The sequence below is a fragment of the Aethalodelphis obliquidens genome, unplaced genomic scaffold, assembly GCF_003676395.1.
Source record: "Aethalodelphis obliquidens isolate GAN/ISIS:26980383/991018 unplaced genomic scaffold, ASM367639v1 scaffold16, whole genome shotgun sequence".
Taxonomy (NCBI): domain Eukaryota; kingdom Metazoa; phylum Chordata; class Mammalia; order Artiodactyla; family Delphinidae; genus Aethalodelphis; species Aethalodelphis obliquidens.
Genome location: NW_020837960.1, coordinates 29,414,001 through 29,432,734, shown reverse-complemented (window position 1 = coordinate 29,432,734; position 18,734 = coordinate 29,414,001). Strand labels below are relative to the sequence as shown.

Sequence of the window (18,734 nt, the reverse complement as noted above, 5' to 3'; positions counted from 1 at the left end):
GCTTAGTGGAAAATGTTCTGCAGGTTGCGATGCTGCGTTCCTGCAGTTCTCCAGATCTTACCGAATTTCAGTGTCAGGTTCTTAACTCGCGCATCTCGGAGTTCTGAAGTACACTTGAAGCTTTTTGCCAAGACATGTAACATCAGCCCCAGGAGGAAGAGCGGAGAAGAGGCCTCCAAGGGCGTTCTCCTGTTCAGAAATTAAAGCGGAAGAGTTTGAAAGCAAAGAGCTCAGATACAGGGGGTGGGCTGAACTCAGCTGGTTTGACACTATGAACCAAGAACGCCAATCTTTTTCAAAGTCAAGGGTAAGCGTAAATCAGAACATAGAGTTAGCATAGTTTGCAACCTTGCAGCGTTCCTACTCGGTAGAGCTTTTAACTCCTGGCCTCCCCGAGGTCCGGCAGAATACGATAATGTTTTAACATTTCTTCTGACTTGGCTCCTTACCCTGCGAATGTCCCACAGTGCCCGGCTGTCCTCATCCTCACGTGTGTTGAATGAATGGTGACCACCCCGAAGCACTCCTCGTGGGGAAGGCGGATGTAAAGAGGTGGAGAGCAATTTTTCCTCCTGGTTTCAAGATGCTAATACAGTGCACTAAGGTAGAGTCTGTAGCAGGTGGTGGGCAGGGACCGTGCGGCTTCTGGACTCTGGTGCGTAGTTTTCCATTTGCCACTTTTGTGCAAGTAAGTAAGCCACTTAACCTCAGTTTTCTTCACTTATCAAATGGGAATAATCTATACTGAACAGACCTCCTAAGGTTATTATGAGAATCGAAAGGAAAATTTGTAGTGAACGCACAAAGCGTGAGGGTAAAGCTATTGATTGTATGGAATGTTGTGGACAGATGTGCGGAGTTATGATGTTAGTCATGGGTCAGTTGCCCTTGAACATGTGGAAAGACAGAAACTAGCGAATTTGCCTAGAAATGATGCCCAAATAGGTAAGCAAAAATAAATTAATCACACTCTTGTGTTTCTCGTACGGGTTCACTGTACTGATTTCAAACCACAGGGGTCTGGCCAACGACAGCTTTTTTTCCTCACCTCCAAACTTTTCTGTTGGTTGGTTTCTGCTGTTGTGCTATTTTTATTATGGAAAATTTCAAACATCCCCTTACTCCCTTCTATTGTTCCCATTTCTCCCTCTTTGTTTGCTGGAGGATCCCAGACGTTGTCCTTCCATCCACGAATGCTTGCATGTCTGCCAAACATCTTGCAAGAGCAGCTCTCTCGGCGGCCTCCATCCACTCCCTCACCTTCGGCACCGCTCTGCCCAGCCCCACCCCGCCATGGAGCCTGTTTTAAGAATCACCGAGGACGTCATCCAGAGACCATTTCACAATCTCATCCTCAGCTTCCGACACTGTTGAATGGAGACCGCTGAGCCAGGCACTGTCAGGTATGGCGGCTGATCCCCAGACCCGAAGGAGCTCACAGCCACGGGGGGCTCAGCCCGAGGAGGAGCCTGCGGTCAGAGAGCGCCTGAGGGGCGCGCAAGCCCAGCCGAGGGGCAGACGGCGCTGCCGTGGGGGAGTCGGAACTAGGGCGCGCAGTGCTGGGAGGCTGGCTGCAGCCGGCCCTGGGGCTGGGCTGCAAGGGTCAGCAGGGTTCGAGAGGCTGGTCTGGGCGCTCCTGGAGGGATTGGCGAGCCTGGCCATGGGAGAGCTCAGCGCCACGTCTGGGGAAGGGGACGCAGGTCTGAGACGAAGGTGTGTGAGAGAACCTGCCGATCGGTGCATTGTGTTTAGGAAACGTGCACAAACAATGCTGAGCTTCAACAAAAGCTTGAGTTCAGAGGAACCGCTAAAGTAGACAACTCACTTGAAGCGCGATTTCTTGATAATCGCCGGGGGCGAGTTGGGGAGCCGGCATCTCTTGGTGTCCGCACGGAACTGCAGCCGTCACCTCTTTGCACAATGTGTCAGCCACCTCATACGCACCATCTCTAGAGCTGGCAGCCCTCTAGCGAGGTGAGCAGTATTCTTCTACAGGTGAGAGGCTGAGGTCCGAGGTTAAATGGACTGCCCCTGGTCTTCTAGTCTTCTAGGGTCTTCTAGGCCACTTCTAGGTCAGTGGCCGCAGCAGATCCAGGCCTCTCTGGTTCCATCCCCTTTGCGGAGCAGCTGGCCTCCCTCTAGATTAGTGTCGTGTGGGTACCAGCCTCTCTCGGCGCTCCTGTTACAGAGCCCGAGAAAAGGAGTAGGGGTCCAGCAAGCGTGCCATGAGCCTGGAGCCCACCATATTGGCACTGTCGTCCTAGAGTGAGGTCACCAGTGAATGGGATGGAAGCTTCTGGTAGTTGGCAAACAGTCGACACCCACACACAATCTGACCAGCAACAGCGACCCCATGTCCTGCCTCTTGTGCCTCCTTAGAGAGGCCTTCCCTGACCGTCTCTCCCACCCCGTTCACTGCATCACATGTTTGCCATGTAGCTGGCTTTATTTTCTTCACAGCATTTATCGCCATCTAAAATTATGTTATTTCTTCATTTGTTTATTATTCCCCTCTGTAGAATGTAAGCTCAGGAGGTAGCTTCGTCTTGGTAACTGATGGATTCTGAGTAAATACCTGGCACACAGTAGATGCTCAGTATTTGCTGGATGAAGATGAATCAGTAAGTGTTTTGCCTGTTGTACCTGCCTAAGTCATTTAGATATTAAAAGTAACAAATGAAGAGGCTCCCCCTCCCCCGCCCCAATTTCCACACTGTAGCTGTGAAGAGGGACAGGGACAAACTCTACTGAAAAAGCAATCACTTACACTTAGAAATGAAGTAGTGAGGTCCCTGTCATGGGAGCATTCAAGCAGGAGTTGGATGACCATTTTATAGAAGTGGTTCCCATACCAGGAACATGGATAAGGACCTTCCAATTCTAAGGTTCTATGATTTGGGGTCAGTGAGGGGAAAGACTTTAGTATATAGGGTGTGGGGACGTGGTTGACACAAGGACATCATAGCCTTTGGAACGGCTATGGATGAGAGAGAAACCGCGGGTAACGGTTAGTTAGATGCATTTCACCTGTAACCTGCCTTCACCAATCAAGGTCGTTTGAATTGTTACGAAGGACCGGCGTGTCCTCCATGCGGCACGGAGCCTAAACAAGATGTTTTCGAGGATCTTGGAGTCAGCTGTGTCTAATTCACGTGGGGCCTGTTAAGACTGGGTAGGACCGCCGACCCTCCAAGGGGGCGTGCGTGAGGGTTACAGGCTCCGAGGCTGTTGGAAGTGAGAGGTCCCAAAGCCCCGCCCTGAGCTCGTGCCCCGGGCCTCCGGCTTGGAGCGCCGAGACCCGCAGTCTAGTTACGCCTGCGCAGAACGCGACGACGCACCTTCTCCCAATCCCCTTTCCCCGCCCCCCACGCCCCCCGCGCCTGCGTCTTCGTCCCTCATCCCTTAAGTACCCCCGCCCCTCGCCTTCCCGTGAGTGGGTCTGCGGCTTGTGCTGCGGTTTCTGCGTTTGGCTGGCTTGCGGGTAAACCGTGTGTTTGCTGCAGACGTTGGCGTCCCACGTGTTGTGGCTCCTGACGCGGCGGGCAGATGGACCTGGTTCCTTCCGTAACAAGGTGAGACAAGAACTCCTTTTCCTCAGGCGTTTACTAGTTATCCGCAGGACAAGCTTTGGTGCGCTGAGCACCCACCACTGTCGGCAGGCGGGGGCCCCAGGAGCAGGAGGCCAGCCCAGGCCCAGGGAGGGCGTGCATCTGCACAGACCACCCTGGGAGAGGCAGGGGTGTGCGACCCAACACGTCTCATGACCTCAGACACTCTTGCATTGATTGGTTCTGAGTCGTGGGCAACAGAGGACTTTTTCATAGAATCTAGGCAAAGTAAAGGAAAACTTTGTTTTTAACACCCCCAGAACGTCCATGTTGGATAACTGTCACTTCTCTTCCATCAGAGTCTAAGCGGTAGATCTTTGCAGATCTCTCTAGAACTAGCGGTAGTTCTGCGGGTGGTCCAAGGAAGGGTGGTAGTTGGATTCACCCTTAAACAGAAACTTCTCGAGAAAGCAGGTGAGGACTGGTAAAAGTTCATAAAGAGCCCATCCGCAAAGCATGACTTGCAGGTGAGCAAGTGAACAGCGCCGGTGGGAGTCACTGTGTTCGCAGGCGGCGCGGGGGCTGCAGCCTCCCTCCCGAGTGGGACGCCTGCTCTGGGCCGCGGGCAGGTCGCCTGCTCCTTTGCTGGTAAAGATTCCGCGTCTCTTACTTGGCACTTTACAGACAGTGGGCGCGGGGCGTCGGCACATCACTTCTAGAGAGCTTCCGTGTTGCCATAGAAACCAGCTGGCTTAGATTTACACTAAAATGGCAAAAGAGCTTTCTAATAAGGACCCCGAGGAGTTGAAACCTCCCCTTCAGCAGGCAGAGAGACTGAAGAGAGAAGGCTCACTTTCTGAATTCCCAGCCCCTAACTGGGCAGCAGGTCACCAGGCCGCTGGAATCTACACTGGTTCATTTATCACCAAGTGTGGACAAACGCAGGGGAGTCTGGGTTATGACAGACGAAGTCAGGTGTTATAAAGCAGTGATCCAGAGCCCAGCTGTGTCTTGTGCACACAGTAGGTGCTGGATAAGTTTTAGTTTAAACGACCACATGGTAAAGAAACACGTCAATCCCTTGAACGTGCTTGGGTATTTAAAGGCAACTTAAGGAGTATGCGTCAGCATGCAGCCTCAACACCCCACTCTCCGTTTATTTAATACCTTGACTTCACTTGGCACTTTAAGAATATCTTACTTAAGCTCTTAGCTTTAATACTGCAAGTCAGTTAAATCTGAACGAATGGGGAGGGACTTCCCTGGCAGTCCAGTGGTTAGGACTCCGTGCTTCCACGGCAGGGAGCGGGGGTTCGATCCCTGGCTGGGGAACCAAGATCCCACATGCCCCGTGCGTGGTGCAGCCAACAACAACAACAACAACAACAAACTATCAACGAATGGGGTTTTTACTCTACGGTCCGACGACACCTTCAGGCATGATGAACGGGTGAGGTAACCTTGGAAGCTATCCAGGTTGGTTAACTTCACATTTAACTTTAACCATCCATTTATCTGACTAAAGTCTCAAGTATCTGAGCAATAAAGCAGCAGCCCACTTTAATACGCAAAAGAATGGAAATCAGGAAGTTGTAGCCGTGGTTTTGTAGGGAGAAAAGTGCGACAGCTGTGAGGGAGGGCGGGCTGCGCTGTCTGAAAACCAGCTCACGTGGCGCAGTGTCCTGAGAAAACGAACCCCCAGATCCGCCTCCCACCTCTTCCTATGGGAGCTGTCTCTGGGTTTAACACAAGCTGTGTCTGCTCTGGATAAGTTGCTGACAGTGATCTCTGCAACTCCCTCTTTTCCCCTCTGGAAAATGAAAAACTGCTTTAGTGACTCCAGACAGCTTGGCAACTGGCAGCAGGACGGTGAGGACGGCGCTGCATCCACGCTTTTATGAAACCTCCCCCGACATCTGGGCTGCAGCACAGCTCCCAGCTCCTTTAGGTCAATAAGTTGCCTTTAATCCCACTCTGGCCTGTTTCCCACACGTTTTTTTAAAGGTATAATTGACTTACAACATTAGCTTCAGGTGTGCAAGATTTGACACTTGCATACATTGCAGAATGACCACAGTAAGTCTTGCTAACATCGTCACCATACAGTTAGAACGGTTTTTTTCTCGTGATAACTTTTAAGATCTACTCCTCAGCAACTTTCAAATAGGCAATGCAGTATCAACTGTAGTCCCCACGCTGTACTTTACATCCTCATGACTTATTTTATAACTGGAAGTTTGTACCTTTTGATCCCCTTCACCTATTCAACCCCCTGCCCCCCACACCTCTGGCAAACCAGCAATCTGTTTTAAGATTCCACATATGAGATGGTTTGGTATTTGTCCTTCTCTCTTTTTTTTTTTTTTTTTTTTTTTGCAGTACGCGGGCCTCTCACTGTTGCGGCCCCTCCCGTTGCGGAGCACAGGCTCCGGACGCGCAGGCTCAGCGGCCATGGCTCACGGGCCCAGCTGCTCCGCGGCATGTGGGATCTTCCCGGACTGGGGCACGAACCCGTGTCCCCTGCATCGGCAGGCGGACTCTCAACCGCTGCGCCACCAGGGAAGCCCTGTCCTTCTCTCTGACTTATCTAATTTAGCATGATGCCCTCCAGGTCCATCCATGTTGTCCCACATGGCAGGATTGATTTCTTACGGCTAAACAGTATTCCATTGTTTACATACACCACGTCTTTATCCATTGATGGACATGTAGGCTGTTTCCAGATCTTGGCTATTGTGAACAATGCTGCAGTGAACATGGGGGTGTCAATAACTCTTCTCCACATGTTCCTTGTGGGATATTATTGTAGTAAGAACTACCACAAACTGTGCTGGTGTCAGTTTTTCTGTATTTCACATAGTTCAGAAACGAAATCTAAACAAATCTTGACTGTTCGGAACAATCATAGTAGTGACTAATTGGAGGAACCGCAGTCTGGTGGTCACGTTAGACTGCAGGGGTGGCCGGAGTCGACAGTGCAGAGGGGACAGCTTTTGGGTGGAGAGGGAGGGTTAGACGGAAGACTGCTTCACTGTGGAGAAGCCGGACACACTTGGGCCGGGTGGTCACGGGCAGCATCAGTGGTCATAAATCCTGTGGACAGTCCGTGCCCTCGAGACGACAAGAGGAGAATGGCGCTCTTCCTCCCCCAAGCCCATAATCCCAGTCTAATGGTGAGGAACAGCAGACGAACGCCGATAGAGCGCGTCCTGCAGTGTCCCCGTCCATCCTCTTCAACACTGTCAAGATCCTCGTAAACAAGGAAAGTCTGAGAAAGTGGCCTCACAGCCACGGAAGACCTAAGGAGATGTGACAGCTGGTGGTCACGTGTCCTGGACGTGACCCTGGAACAGAAAAGCACAGGAGGCCTAGCTTCTCTCTCTGGGATACCCTGGGTTCTTCAGGAGGTGCAGAATCTGATATTTAATGTCTGGTTTTAAAAACTGTTGGAAACTGGTATTCAAGCATCTACCCGACAAGTTGTCCTAGCACACATCATGACCATAAAAATGCAATGTAATAAAATCTTTTAGTTGGAGAAGGGTGTTTGCCCTGAGAGGTCGATAATGATTTCTCAAGGAGGTGATGTCACTTGAGCCAAGCCAGCCACGGAGACCCAGGAGGGCAGGGGGTGGGTGGTGGTTTAGAAGAGAGGCAGGGGAGGTGGGACCAGGTCGTGAGGGGCCTTCCACGCGGTGCTGAGCCGCTGTGCAGACGACGTGGAACTGCCGAAGACCTGCACACAGGGTTGGGGTTTAGGAAGGTTACTCTGCTGTCGTGAGAGTCTGGATCGAAAGAGTGGAAGTGGGCAGAGGCTTGGGAAAATTCAGTTTTGCGGGACTGAGATTTAGGGGCCCTAAAGCAACAGGATGCTTAGTCTACAGACTGGGAGCTACAGACCCAGGGCATCAGTGGTATTCAGAATGGCAAGGTGGCAATCAGAGACGGTACTTAAAACTGTGACAGAAGTAGGTGATGGGAGCCAAAATGAAGTCCAGTATAAAGTCCCGCTGAGATTCATCATAGGAGGATCATTCTCCTGAAAGTGCGGAGTGGAGGCAAGAGGGGGCGGCGCTCAAGCTCTGCCTCCAGACACGGGACCATGTGAACGTGCAAGAAGGGAAAGCACCGCAGGGGCATGGGAGGGAACACTACCAGTGTGTGTGGAGGTGCATGGACCTCCTGAGCTGTGGAAATCCTGATTGGGGTTGGACCAGAGGCCTTGGGTTGAGCTTAACTTACTAGGAAATTGGGAGCTAACTTTCAACTAAAACTTTTTTTTTTTTTTTTTAATGCAGGGAGTGAGCAAAGCTCTACAAGAACAGAAATCCCAGTGTCAGGACTGCCTGGTAGATGCAGTTGAGGAAACCAGTGCTGCCGTCCCAGAGAAATGCAAGGTGAGCCATAGAGGTGATTTAGTTTTCTAGTAACCACATTAAAGTAAAAAACTGGTCAAATTAATAACTTTATACAACCCAGTATGTCCAAGGTATTAGCATGTCAACACCTGGCACTAGTCACATTTCTGGTCCTCAGTGGCCACCGTCTAGAGGTCCTGCACAGGCTGAGATCCCGAGTGTCAGTAGGGATCACCTGTGTTCTGCCTACAGCAGTGAGAATTAGGAGATGGATTCGTGATCCCAAGTCTTCAAGCTTGGGATATCGTAGCGATGACAAGATGCCACGAACAAAAACAAGGACCACACATGAGTCAGCATCTGCTGTGCAGGAAAAGAGACAATGTCGCTCTTACGGAAAGGATGATTTTTATTTCCATCCTAAATGATTATCACACCATTATTTAAACACATCTGAAAAATCCTGAAGTAATTTAAACTGAAGGCACAGAACAAATCAAAATATCTAAGCTTAAAATGAGAGAATTCAAATATTTCAACAGTATCAATAAATTATGAACAAGTTTCCATCACCAAATATCATTCTGACCAACAGCTATAGTCTTTTATAATAAAACCAAATTAGCTTAAACTGATTTCAAGATTTCCATGATAAAAATAATATTGAAAAAAAGTCGTCTTTCAAAATATTCATTTTATCACCAGGTTCGCTGTAAGCATTTTATTTATAACAAAGTGGCAGTTAGGATATTTGTTGATGGGTGACCACTCCCCAAGAATGATGCATTCTTACAAAATGTTTTAAAAAATAGCAAAGTAGGCTACAAAATTCTATTTGGGGAGCAGGAAAAAAAACTTGTTCTATGTCAATTAGAATAACAAAGCATTTCAATATCAAGTTGCTTCAAAAGCCCATCATCACATAACAGTAATATACTGCATAGGGCATTCCACTGCCTCTTGGTTAACTGCTGATCATACAGTGTCGCTGAGGGGTTGAACAAGTCAGTAATGATTATTGTTGCCATTTCTTATTTAGTCAAGAGATATGTTTAAAAACAATCGTTAAAAAACTCACTGGAATAATCTGACACGCTACAGAAACAATAAACCCCAGCAAGGCAACTGCTAAGTTTTGAAATAAAGTGGTCATGCTTCATAATATACTGTAGTATCCTGAAATACATTCTCTGACCATCAACACCATTTATTAGAGGTCACTTGTATTAGCTCAGATTCTGAACTAGATTTCTAAATGAAACTTTTTTCAAGTATGCATAATATTCATAAGGTAAAGACTTTCCTCTTATTCACTTCTTTATGTGTGCTTCCAATGGACAACTGTGATGGTTAAAAGACAAACAAAATGGGCCGGTCAGTTTTCAAAAACATTTCAAAAAACATGAGATAGTCTAGTGACCAAGAAGGACTGATTGAAAAGTGTTTTTAAAATCCGGCATAGCAGGTTTCACATGTTAGTATCTTTCAGAATTTTTCCTGAAATAACTAAGTAAAGAAATAATGGGGAAAAATAACGGTTTCTAAAACACTTGAGAATAAAGTAAAAAAGGTGTGTCTTCTACTTAGCTGTGATATATATGCATGCGCATTTAACGGCAATCTGGTTTCATTTTTATCATCTAATTGCATAAATCACAGAAACATTTCCAGCCAGGTTTGCTGATAGGAGTATAATACAAACTCTAGAAAATGACTTTTAGCAAAAACTGCTTCAAAATTTTCCTACATAACAAAACATTCTCTTGGAAATGAATCTTTAATGTGTTTGGACTGTCCAAGTAAATGCGGCTTTTACCATCTCCAGCTCTGAACTATAATTATCTCCAAATTCCTTTGTCACTGGATAGTGTTATCTTTTATTCTCTACTATTCTAATAATGGTACATTATTTTTAAAAAATCTCTTTAGGGGTCTCAGACTTAATGTCTTCATCTATGAGTACTGAGATTAAAGGAGAAATAAAATAAGCCAGAAAAATCACCTTATAAACAGCATGAAGTTTTGAAATGTGGCACCGGTGTAAACTGGGAAAGCCTTATCCAAACTCCGAACGCGTCCGTTCCCAGCACTGCCGCCCCAGGGGCAGCACGTGCTGCCCGTCTTGGGCACGTGGAACTCATTTTCTGACTCAGTTAGTGAAAACAGAGCCACCAGAAGTCATCTGACCCAGCCGGCTGGCTCACAGTTTGGGCGGACTTCATTCTTTATTATAGCTCACATTGTGACAGCTGAGAATCTGAATTCTGAAAATGTGGTCTCACAAGGGTTAGTGGAAGACGGGCAGTGAGCTGGCAAACGGAAGGAAACCATTTCAATAACAAAAGACGAGCCTAGTGGTTTTGACCCTGCGTATACCCAGCTGTGTCTGCAGCCCCTTACAAACAGAAACTCGACAAAACCAAAGGGTTTTCTTTCCAAGCCCTAAAAAAAGGAAGATGTTTGACTTAAAACCAACTTCAGAGTCTACACCAGGCTGCCAGGCCAGCAGACCACTGTCAGCGTGACTTTGTTCCTCTGCCCCTTCAGCATGGGGACCAACGCCGAGTGGCTCATGCCCACGGTCGACAGGCCGTTTACGGCCACGATCATGTCTCCACACCTGCACAACGACAGACAGAGACAGTCACTGTTTCTGTGATTCTGAAACTGTTATCCCGGGACTTGCTTCGCAGGAAAACCACACTTAACCACTGTCAATGAGTAGGCTACACTGTTTACTTTGAGAGACATCTGGGGTGATTTTTAAGCCTATGTTGGCTTTCCCTTGCCAATCAAGGACACCCCTTGCCAGCCTCTCCTCTAACTGGTAGATGATTTTAAGGGCAAGCAGAATAATTTTCATACAAGCTTAAGCAACATATAGTTAAGAGAATAAATCTGCTGCCTTTTTTTTTTTGTGGTACGCGGGCCTCTCACTGCTGTGGCCTCTCCCGTTGCGGAGCACAGGCTCCGGACGTGCAGGCTCAGCGGCCATGGCTCACGGGCCCAGCCGCTCCGCGGCACGTGGGATCTTCCCGGACTGGGGCATGAACCCACGAACCCTGCATCGGCAGGCGGACTCTCAACCACTGCGCCACCAGGGAAACCCCTGCTGCCTCTTTTAAAAATACCAAATGATACATTTGGACGGTGTTGCTGATTTTCATTGTTCATCCTTACCGCTCATACATTCGAGGGCTCAATTAAATTGAGACTAAGACCCGCACCTCCTCTGTCAGCTACGCGTGCTCACTGTCCTCCAAGGTGAATTACCACAAATGGATGAATCCGAAGACCTTTCTAGCCTTTATGATTTTTAGTCTTTAGTGTGAATACAAATATGCTACTTTATTGTGAGCTACTTCAGTTTCTTTTTGGAAGTAAGTGGAAGTTAGTTTATAATTTGCATGAGACCCAGACTGGTTGAGTAACTTGGCTAAGAGAACGGTTAAGTCATCCCCCCATTCCTCTTTCCTCCTAAAATAATGATGTTTTCCATCTGTGTCAGGGTAAGACTGATCTGCAGCACACTAACCCTGATCGGCTTGTCCCAATATTCTTGAGCTGTCACTCTGTGTTTGCAAACAGTGTAAACTCCCCATTTGTGCAGCTCGCTGACGAGGCTGTCAGCATCCACTTTTTAAGAACTGTTTCTTTCATCCAAAACTAGGCACTAAGAACTTGGTCACCCATCTCCTTTGCTTGTGTAATCTCTTGATATAAGACCTCTTTCTTCTCAACGTGCCTGAGCTTTGAAAAAGAGGCGGCACAGAGATTGAGAGAGTACTTTTTGCCCAGTGGTGACAGTAGCGGGGCTGAATGGCAAAGGCTCTGAGCCACACGGTCCTGGTTTAAATCACTGTCAACTACTTCCAGCTGTTCGACTATGGGCAGGTTTTTAACCTGTCGAAGCCTCAGTTATCTTGCGTATAAAATAGGAACCACAGCAGCACTTACCTCACAGGTTACTAAGAAGATTCAGTAACCCGTGCCCAGCACCCAGTCCTGTGCCTGGCCCGCACATCACCCATCCCGTGTTGACGAAGACTTTACTACATACACAAGGCCCTGTGGTGGCTGCCAGGGATACAGCAAGAAATGCACAAAATCCCTCCCATGTGGACTTGCATAAATTGAATGTTAGGCTGACATAAGTGCTGCAGAGAAAAAGTTACCTAATGACAGGACCGGACCCAAGTGTTCAGAGCAAGCTGTCACGTCACAATGTGTCCCAACGACTCAGCTTTATTTTGTTAATCTAATAACAGGCACTGAACCTATGAGTGCCAAGATGGTAAAGGCGATGCTTCAATCTAGACCAGGGCTGGCAGACTGTTCTGTAAAGGGCCAGATGGTAGATCAATATCTCAGGCTCTGCGAATCACCGATCTCTGTCACAGCCACTCGGCTCTGCCGTCGTGGCTCGGAAGCAGCCATGGGTGATACGCAAACGAGTGAGCGTGGGCATGTTCCAATAAAACTTTATAAAAACAGACATCAGGCTGGATTTGGAGCTGACCCCAGTCTAGAATAAACACAAAGTACATCATTAAACATAACAAGACTCACTTTAATCTTCCATCGTAATAAGCAGGAGTTCCCAAGACAATGGTTTTAATGAAGAAAGGCTGATTGGTGTGGTTTTCTTCATATCCACCAACGATACTGAAGCCCCAGCTTCCCAAGTAACTTCTTCGCAAAACTATATCATGGCAGCTGTGAAGGGTACTATAAACAAAAACAGAAATCAAGAAAAATTAGTGGGAAGGCTTTTTATAGCCTGTTCACGTTTGTTATAACTACACACCATGTTACGTGCATCATTGTTGGGGAGCAATAAACAACATGCTAGAACTTCTCATCTGGTCTACTTTCTTAGCTCAGTGATCAGCATTAAAAAGGCTCCTGAGATGCAGAAGAGTCCCACACAGTGGCCTGATATTTTAGGACAGTGCAGGTTGTTTTCATTATTCTGAATCTTCTGCAAAAAAACAAAACACAGATGAGCAGTTGTCTGGTACACCCAGCAAATCATAGTGGAAGAGCCTCCCTCTTAGGAAAACCAGAGCTGCTACCCTAGGTGGCGGCCCCTGTGACCCACAGTTGCTGAGTACGGGTTTGCATACAATAGAGACCTCCGAGAATCCACAGAACAGCGGCCGTTTATTGACAGGTATTCTTTTGACACAGGTGGGCTCAAAAACAGGTTTTACTATCCTGTGTATTTATTTTTTAAGTTTATATTGGAATATAGTTGATTTACAGTATTGTGTTTCAGGTGTACAGCTAAGTGATTCAGTTATACATATATACATGTCCATTCTTTTTCAGATTCTTTTCACATATAGGTTATTACAGAATATTGCATAGAGTTCCCTGTGCTATACAGTAGGTCTTTGTTGGTTATCTATTTTATATGTAGTAGTGTGTTTATGTTAACCCCAAACTGCTAATTTATCCCTCCCCACCATGTTTCCCTTTGGTAACTGGAAGTGTGTTTTCGAAGTCCATGACTCTGTTTCTGTTTTGTAAATAAGTTGATTTGTATCATTTTTTTAAGATTCCACATATAAGTGACGTATGATAATTGTCTTTCTCTGTCTGACTTCACTTAGTATGATAATCTCTAGGTCCATGCATGTTGCTGCAAATGGCATTATTTCACTCTTTTTATGGCTGAGTAGTATTCCATTGTATACACGTACCACATCTTTAACTGTTCCTCTGTCGATGGACGTTTAGGTTGTTTCCATGTCTTAGCTATTGTAAACAGAGCTGCAGTGAACATTGGGGTGCCTGTATCTTTTCGAATTATGGTTTTCTCTGGATATATGCCCAGGAGTGGGATTGCTGGATCGTATGGTAGCTCTGTTTTTAGTTCTCTAAGGAACCTCCATACTGTTCTCCATAGTGGTTGTACCAATTACATTCCCACCAACAGTGTTGTTGGGCTCCCTTTTCTCCACACCCTTTCCAGCATTTATTGTTTGTAGACTTTTTAATGATGGCTATTCTAACTGGTGTGAGGTGATACCTCATTGTAATTTTGATTTGCATTTTTCTAATAATTAGCAATTCTGAGCCTATTTTCATGTGCTATTTGGCCATCCGTATGTCTTCTTTGGAGAAATGTCTGTTTAGATCGGCCCATTTTTTAAATTGGGGTTTTTTTTTAATACAGAGCTGCATAAGCTATTTGTATATTTTGGAGATTAATCCCTTGTCAGTCGCATCGTTTGCAAATATTTTCTCCCATTCTGTGGGTTGTCTTTTCATTTTGTTTATAGTTTCCTTTGTTGTGCAAAAGCTTTTAAGTTTATTTAGGTCCCATTTGTTTATTTTTGCTTTTATTTTCATTACTCTAGGAGGTGGATCCAAAAAGATATTGCTGTGATTTATGTCAAAGAGTATTCTGCTTGTGTTTTCCCTTTAAAGTATCTAGCCTTACATTTAAGTCTTTAATCCATTTTGAGTTTATTTTTGTGTATGGTGTTAGAGAATGTTCTAATATCATTATTTTACATGTAGCTGTTTGGTTTTCCCAGCACCACGTATTGAGGAGGCTGTCTTTTCTCCATTGTATATTCTTGCCTCCTTTATCAAAAATAAGGTGACCATATGTGCATGTGTTTATCTCTGGGCTTTCTATCCTGTTCCATTGATCTATATCAGTACCATACTGTTTTGATGACTGTAGCTTTGTAGTATAGGCTGAAGTCAGGGAGTCTGATTCTTCCAGCTCTTTTTTTTTAATCAGTATATTTTTAAATTGAAGTATAGTTGATTTACAGTGTTGTGTTTATTTCTGCTGTACAGCAAAGTGATTGTTTTACATATATATACATTATTTTTTGTAGTCTTTTCCATTATGGTTTATTGTAGGATACTGACTAGTTCTCTGTGCTATACAGTAGGACCTTGATGCTTACCCATTCTATATATAAAAGCTTGCATCTGCTAACCCTAACCTCCCATTCCACCCTTCCCCCAATCCCCTCCCCCTTGGCAACCACCTGTCTGTTTGCTATGTCTGTGAGTCTGTTTCATACATAGGTTTATTTGTGTCATATTTTAGATTCCACATATAAGTGATGTCATATGATATTTGTCTTTCTCTGTCTGACTTCGCTTAGTATGATAATCTCTAGGTCCATCCATGATGCTGCAAATAGCACTATTTCATTCTTATTTTTAAGGCTGAGTAGTAGTAGTCCATTGTATACATGTACCACATCTTTAATCCTCTGTCCAGGACATTTAGGTTGCTTCCGTGTCTTGGCTATTGTAAATAGTGCTGCAGTGGACACTGGGGTGCCTGTCTCTTTTTGAATTACAGTTTCCTCTAGATATATGCCCAGGAGTGGGATTGCTGGATCATATGGTAGCTCTATTTTTAGTTTTTTAAGGAACCTCCATGCTGTTTTCTATAGTGGTTGTACCAATTTACATTCCCACCAACAAGGCAAGAGGGTTCCCTTTTCTCCACACCCTCTCCAGGATTTATTGTTTGTAGACTTTTTAATGATGGCTATTCTGACTGGTGTGAGGTGATACCTCATTGTAATTTTGATTTGAATTTCTCTTATAATTAGCGATGTTGAGCATCTTTTCATGTGCTTATTGGCCATCTGTATGTCATCTTTGGAGAAATGTCTATTTAGGTCTTCTGTCCATTTTTTAATTGGGTTCTTTTGTTGTTGTTGTTGTTGACTTGTGAGCTGCTTATATATTTTGTAAATTAAGGCCTTGTAGGTCACACCATTTGCAGATATTTTCTCCTGTTCTGTAGGTTGTCTTTTTGTTTATGGTTTCCTTTGCTGTGCAAAAGTTCGTTAAGTTTGATTAGTTCCCATTTGTTTTTTTTTTTTATTTCTATTGCCTTGGGAGACTGACCTAAGAAAACACTGGTATGATTTACATCAGAGAAAGTTTTGCATACGTTCTCTTCTAGGAGTTTTATGATGTCATGTTTTATGTTTAAGTCTTTAAGCCATTTTGAGTTTATTTTTGTGTATGGCGAGACCTGTGTATGGTGTATCTTCATTGATTTACGTGCGGCTGTCCAACTTTCCCAACACCACTTGCTGAAGAGACTCTTTTTCCATTGTGTATTCTTGCCTCCTTTGTCAAAGATTAATTGACTGTAGGTGTATGGGTTTATTTCTGGGCTCTCTATTCTGTTCCATTGATCCATATGTCTGTTTTTGTGCCAGTACCACCCTGTTTTAATTACTGTAGCTTTGTAGTACTGTCTGAAGTCTGGGAGGGTTATGCCTTCTGCTTTGTCTTTTTCTTCAGGATTACTTTGGCAATTCTGGGTCTTTTATGGTTCCATATGAATTTTAGATTATTCTAGTTCTGTGAAAAATGTCATTTGATAGGGATTGCATTAAATATGTAGATTGCTTTGGGTAGTATGGCCATTTTAACAATATTCTTCCAATCGATATCTTTCCATTTCCTTGAGTCATCTTCAGTTTCTTTATTCATGTTTTATAGTTCTCAGGGTAGAAGTCTGTCACCTCCTTGGTCAGGTTCATTCCTAAGTATTTTATTTTGGGGGGTGCAATTTTAAAAGGTATTGTTTTTTACATTCCCTTTCTGATAGTTCATTGTTGGTGTAAAGAAATGCAACTGATTTCTGAATGTTAATCTTGTATACTGCTAACTTGCTGAATTTGTTGATCAGTTCTAGTAGTTTTTGTGTGGAGTTTTTCTCATATAGTATCATATCATCTGCATATAATGACAGTTTTACCTCTTCCTTTCCAATTTGGATACCTTTTCTTTTTCTTGTCTGATTGTTGAGGCTAGGACTTTCAACACTATGTTGAATAGAAGAGATAAGTGGGCATCCTTGTCTTGTTCCAGATTTTAGCAGGAAGTCTTTCAGCTTTTCACCATTTAGTATTATATTGGCTGTGGGTCTGTCATAAATAGCTTTTACTATATTGAGATATGTTCCCTCTATACCCACTTTTGTAAGAGTTTTTTTTTTTTTAATCATGAGTGGATGTTGAATTTTGTCAAATGCTTTTTCTCCATCTGTTGAGATGATTACGTGGTTTTTGTCTTTTGTTGATGTGGTATATCACATTGATTGATTTGCTTATGTTGAACCATCCTTGCGAACTTGGGGTGAGTCCCACTTGGTCATAGTGTATGATCTTATGTGTTATTTTCTTGAGAATTTCTGCACCTATATTCGTCAAAGATACTGGCCTGTAGTTTTCTTTTCCGGTCGTGTCTTTCTCTGGTTTTGGTATCAGCGTGATGATAGCTTTATAGAATGTCTTTGGGAGTGTTCTCTTCTCTTCAGTTTTCTGGAAGAGTTTGAGAAGTATTGGTATAAGTTCCTTTTTGTATGTTTGGTAGAATTCGCCTGTGAAGCCATCTGGGTCCTGGACTTTTTGTTTGTAGTGAACTTTAAAATTGCAGATTCTATTTCACTTCTAGTGACTGCTCTGTTCAGATTACCTATTTCTTCTTGATTCAGTTTTGGTGGGCTGTTTGTTTCTAGAAACTTGTCCATTTCTTCTAGGTTGTTGAATTTGTTGGCATATAATTGTTCATAGTATTCCCTTATGGTTTTTGTATTTCTGCACTATTGTTATGTCTCCTTCTTCATTTCTTATTTTGGATATTTGGGTTCTTTCTCTTTTCTTCTTGGTGAGCCTGGCCAGATCCTTTCAAAGAACCAGCTCTTAGTTTTATTGATTATTTTTCTATTGTTCTTCTAATCTCTATTTTATTGATTTCCCCTCCGATCTTTATTATTTCCTCCTCCTGCTGATTTTAGGTTTTGTTTGTCCTTCTTATTCTTTTATTAGGTTGTTTGAGATGAAGGCCTGTATTGCTATGAACTTCTCTCTGAGAACTGCTTTTGCTGCATCCCGTAGATATTGTATGGTTGTTTTCATTGTAATTTATCTCAAGGTATTTTTTAATTTCCTCTTTGATTTCCTTGTTGACCCACTGGTTTTTTAGTAGCATATTGTTTAGTCTCCATGTAACCATTTTTCCCCCCTCATTTCTTTTTCTGTGGTTAATTCCTAGTTGCATGCCATTGTGGTCAGAAAAGATGCTTCAGATAATTTCTATACTCTTAAATTTGATGAGGCTTGTATTTTGCCCTAGTATGTGGTCAATCCTAGAGAATGTTCCATGTGTACTTGAAAAGAATTGTGTATTCTGGGGTTTTTTTGGTTGTAATGTCCTGAATATATAAATGAAGTCTAACTGTTCTGTTCTATCAGTTAGGATCTTTTATTGCTTTACTGATTTTCTGTCTAGAAGATCTGTCCACTGATGTGAGTGGGGTGTTAAAGTCTCCTACTGTTATTGTATTCCTGTCCACTTCTCCCTTTGTTTGTTAGTATTTATGTATTTGGGTGCTCCTACAATAGGTACATACATATATGTTGATTAGTGTCAAATCCTCTTCTTGTACTGATCCTTTTATCATTATATAGTGTCCTTCTTTATCTTTCTTTACGGCCTTTGTTTTAAAGTCTAGTCTGTCTGAGTATTACAACCCCCGCTTTCTTGCCATTTCCATTTGCGTGAAATATCTTTTTCCATTCCCCCACTTTCAATGTATGTGTCCTTTGCCCTAAAGTGGGTCTCCTGTAGGCAGCATATTGTGGGCTCTTTTTTTTTTTTAATCCAATCTGCTACTCTGTATCTTTTGATTGGAGCATTTAATCATTGACATTTAAGGTAATTATTGATAGATACGTATTTACTGCCATTTTAAACCTTGTTTTCTCATTGGTTTTATACTTCTTCTTTGTCCCTTTTTCTTTAGTGGTTTAATGATTTTCTTTTG

General features: G+C 44.1%; 1 protein-coding gene across 4 annotated transcripts in view; it reads right to left on the bottom strand.

The window, feature by feature from the left end:
* Positions 1-8,000: 8,000 nt before the first annotated feature.
* The window catches only part of LNX2 (ligand of numb-protein X 2), an 87,030-nt gene continuing 76,296 nt past the window's right edge, over positions 8,001-18,734 (bottom strand). Inside the window, exons 9-10 of one of the 4 annotated variants that reach the window (XM_027116614.1) lie at positions 12,476-12,634; positions 8,001-8,266 (exon numbers count right to left, since the gene is read on the bottom strand). In XM_027116614.1, the coding sequence (XP_026972415.1) occupies positions 8,260-8,266; positions 12,476-12,634 (166 nt within the window). In that variant the 3' untranslated portion in view covers positions 8,001-8,259. Of the gene's footprint in view, positions 8,267-8,295; positions 10,527-12,475; positions 12,888-18,734 lie in introns of those variants that run through there. The other 3 variants (XM_027116612.1, XR_003434832.1, XM_027116615.1) reach the window with 3 other exon arrangements.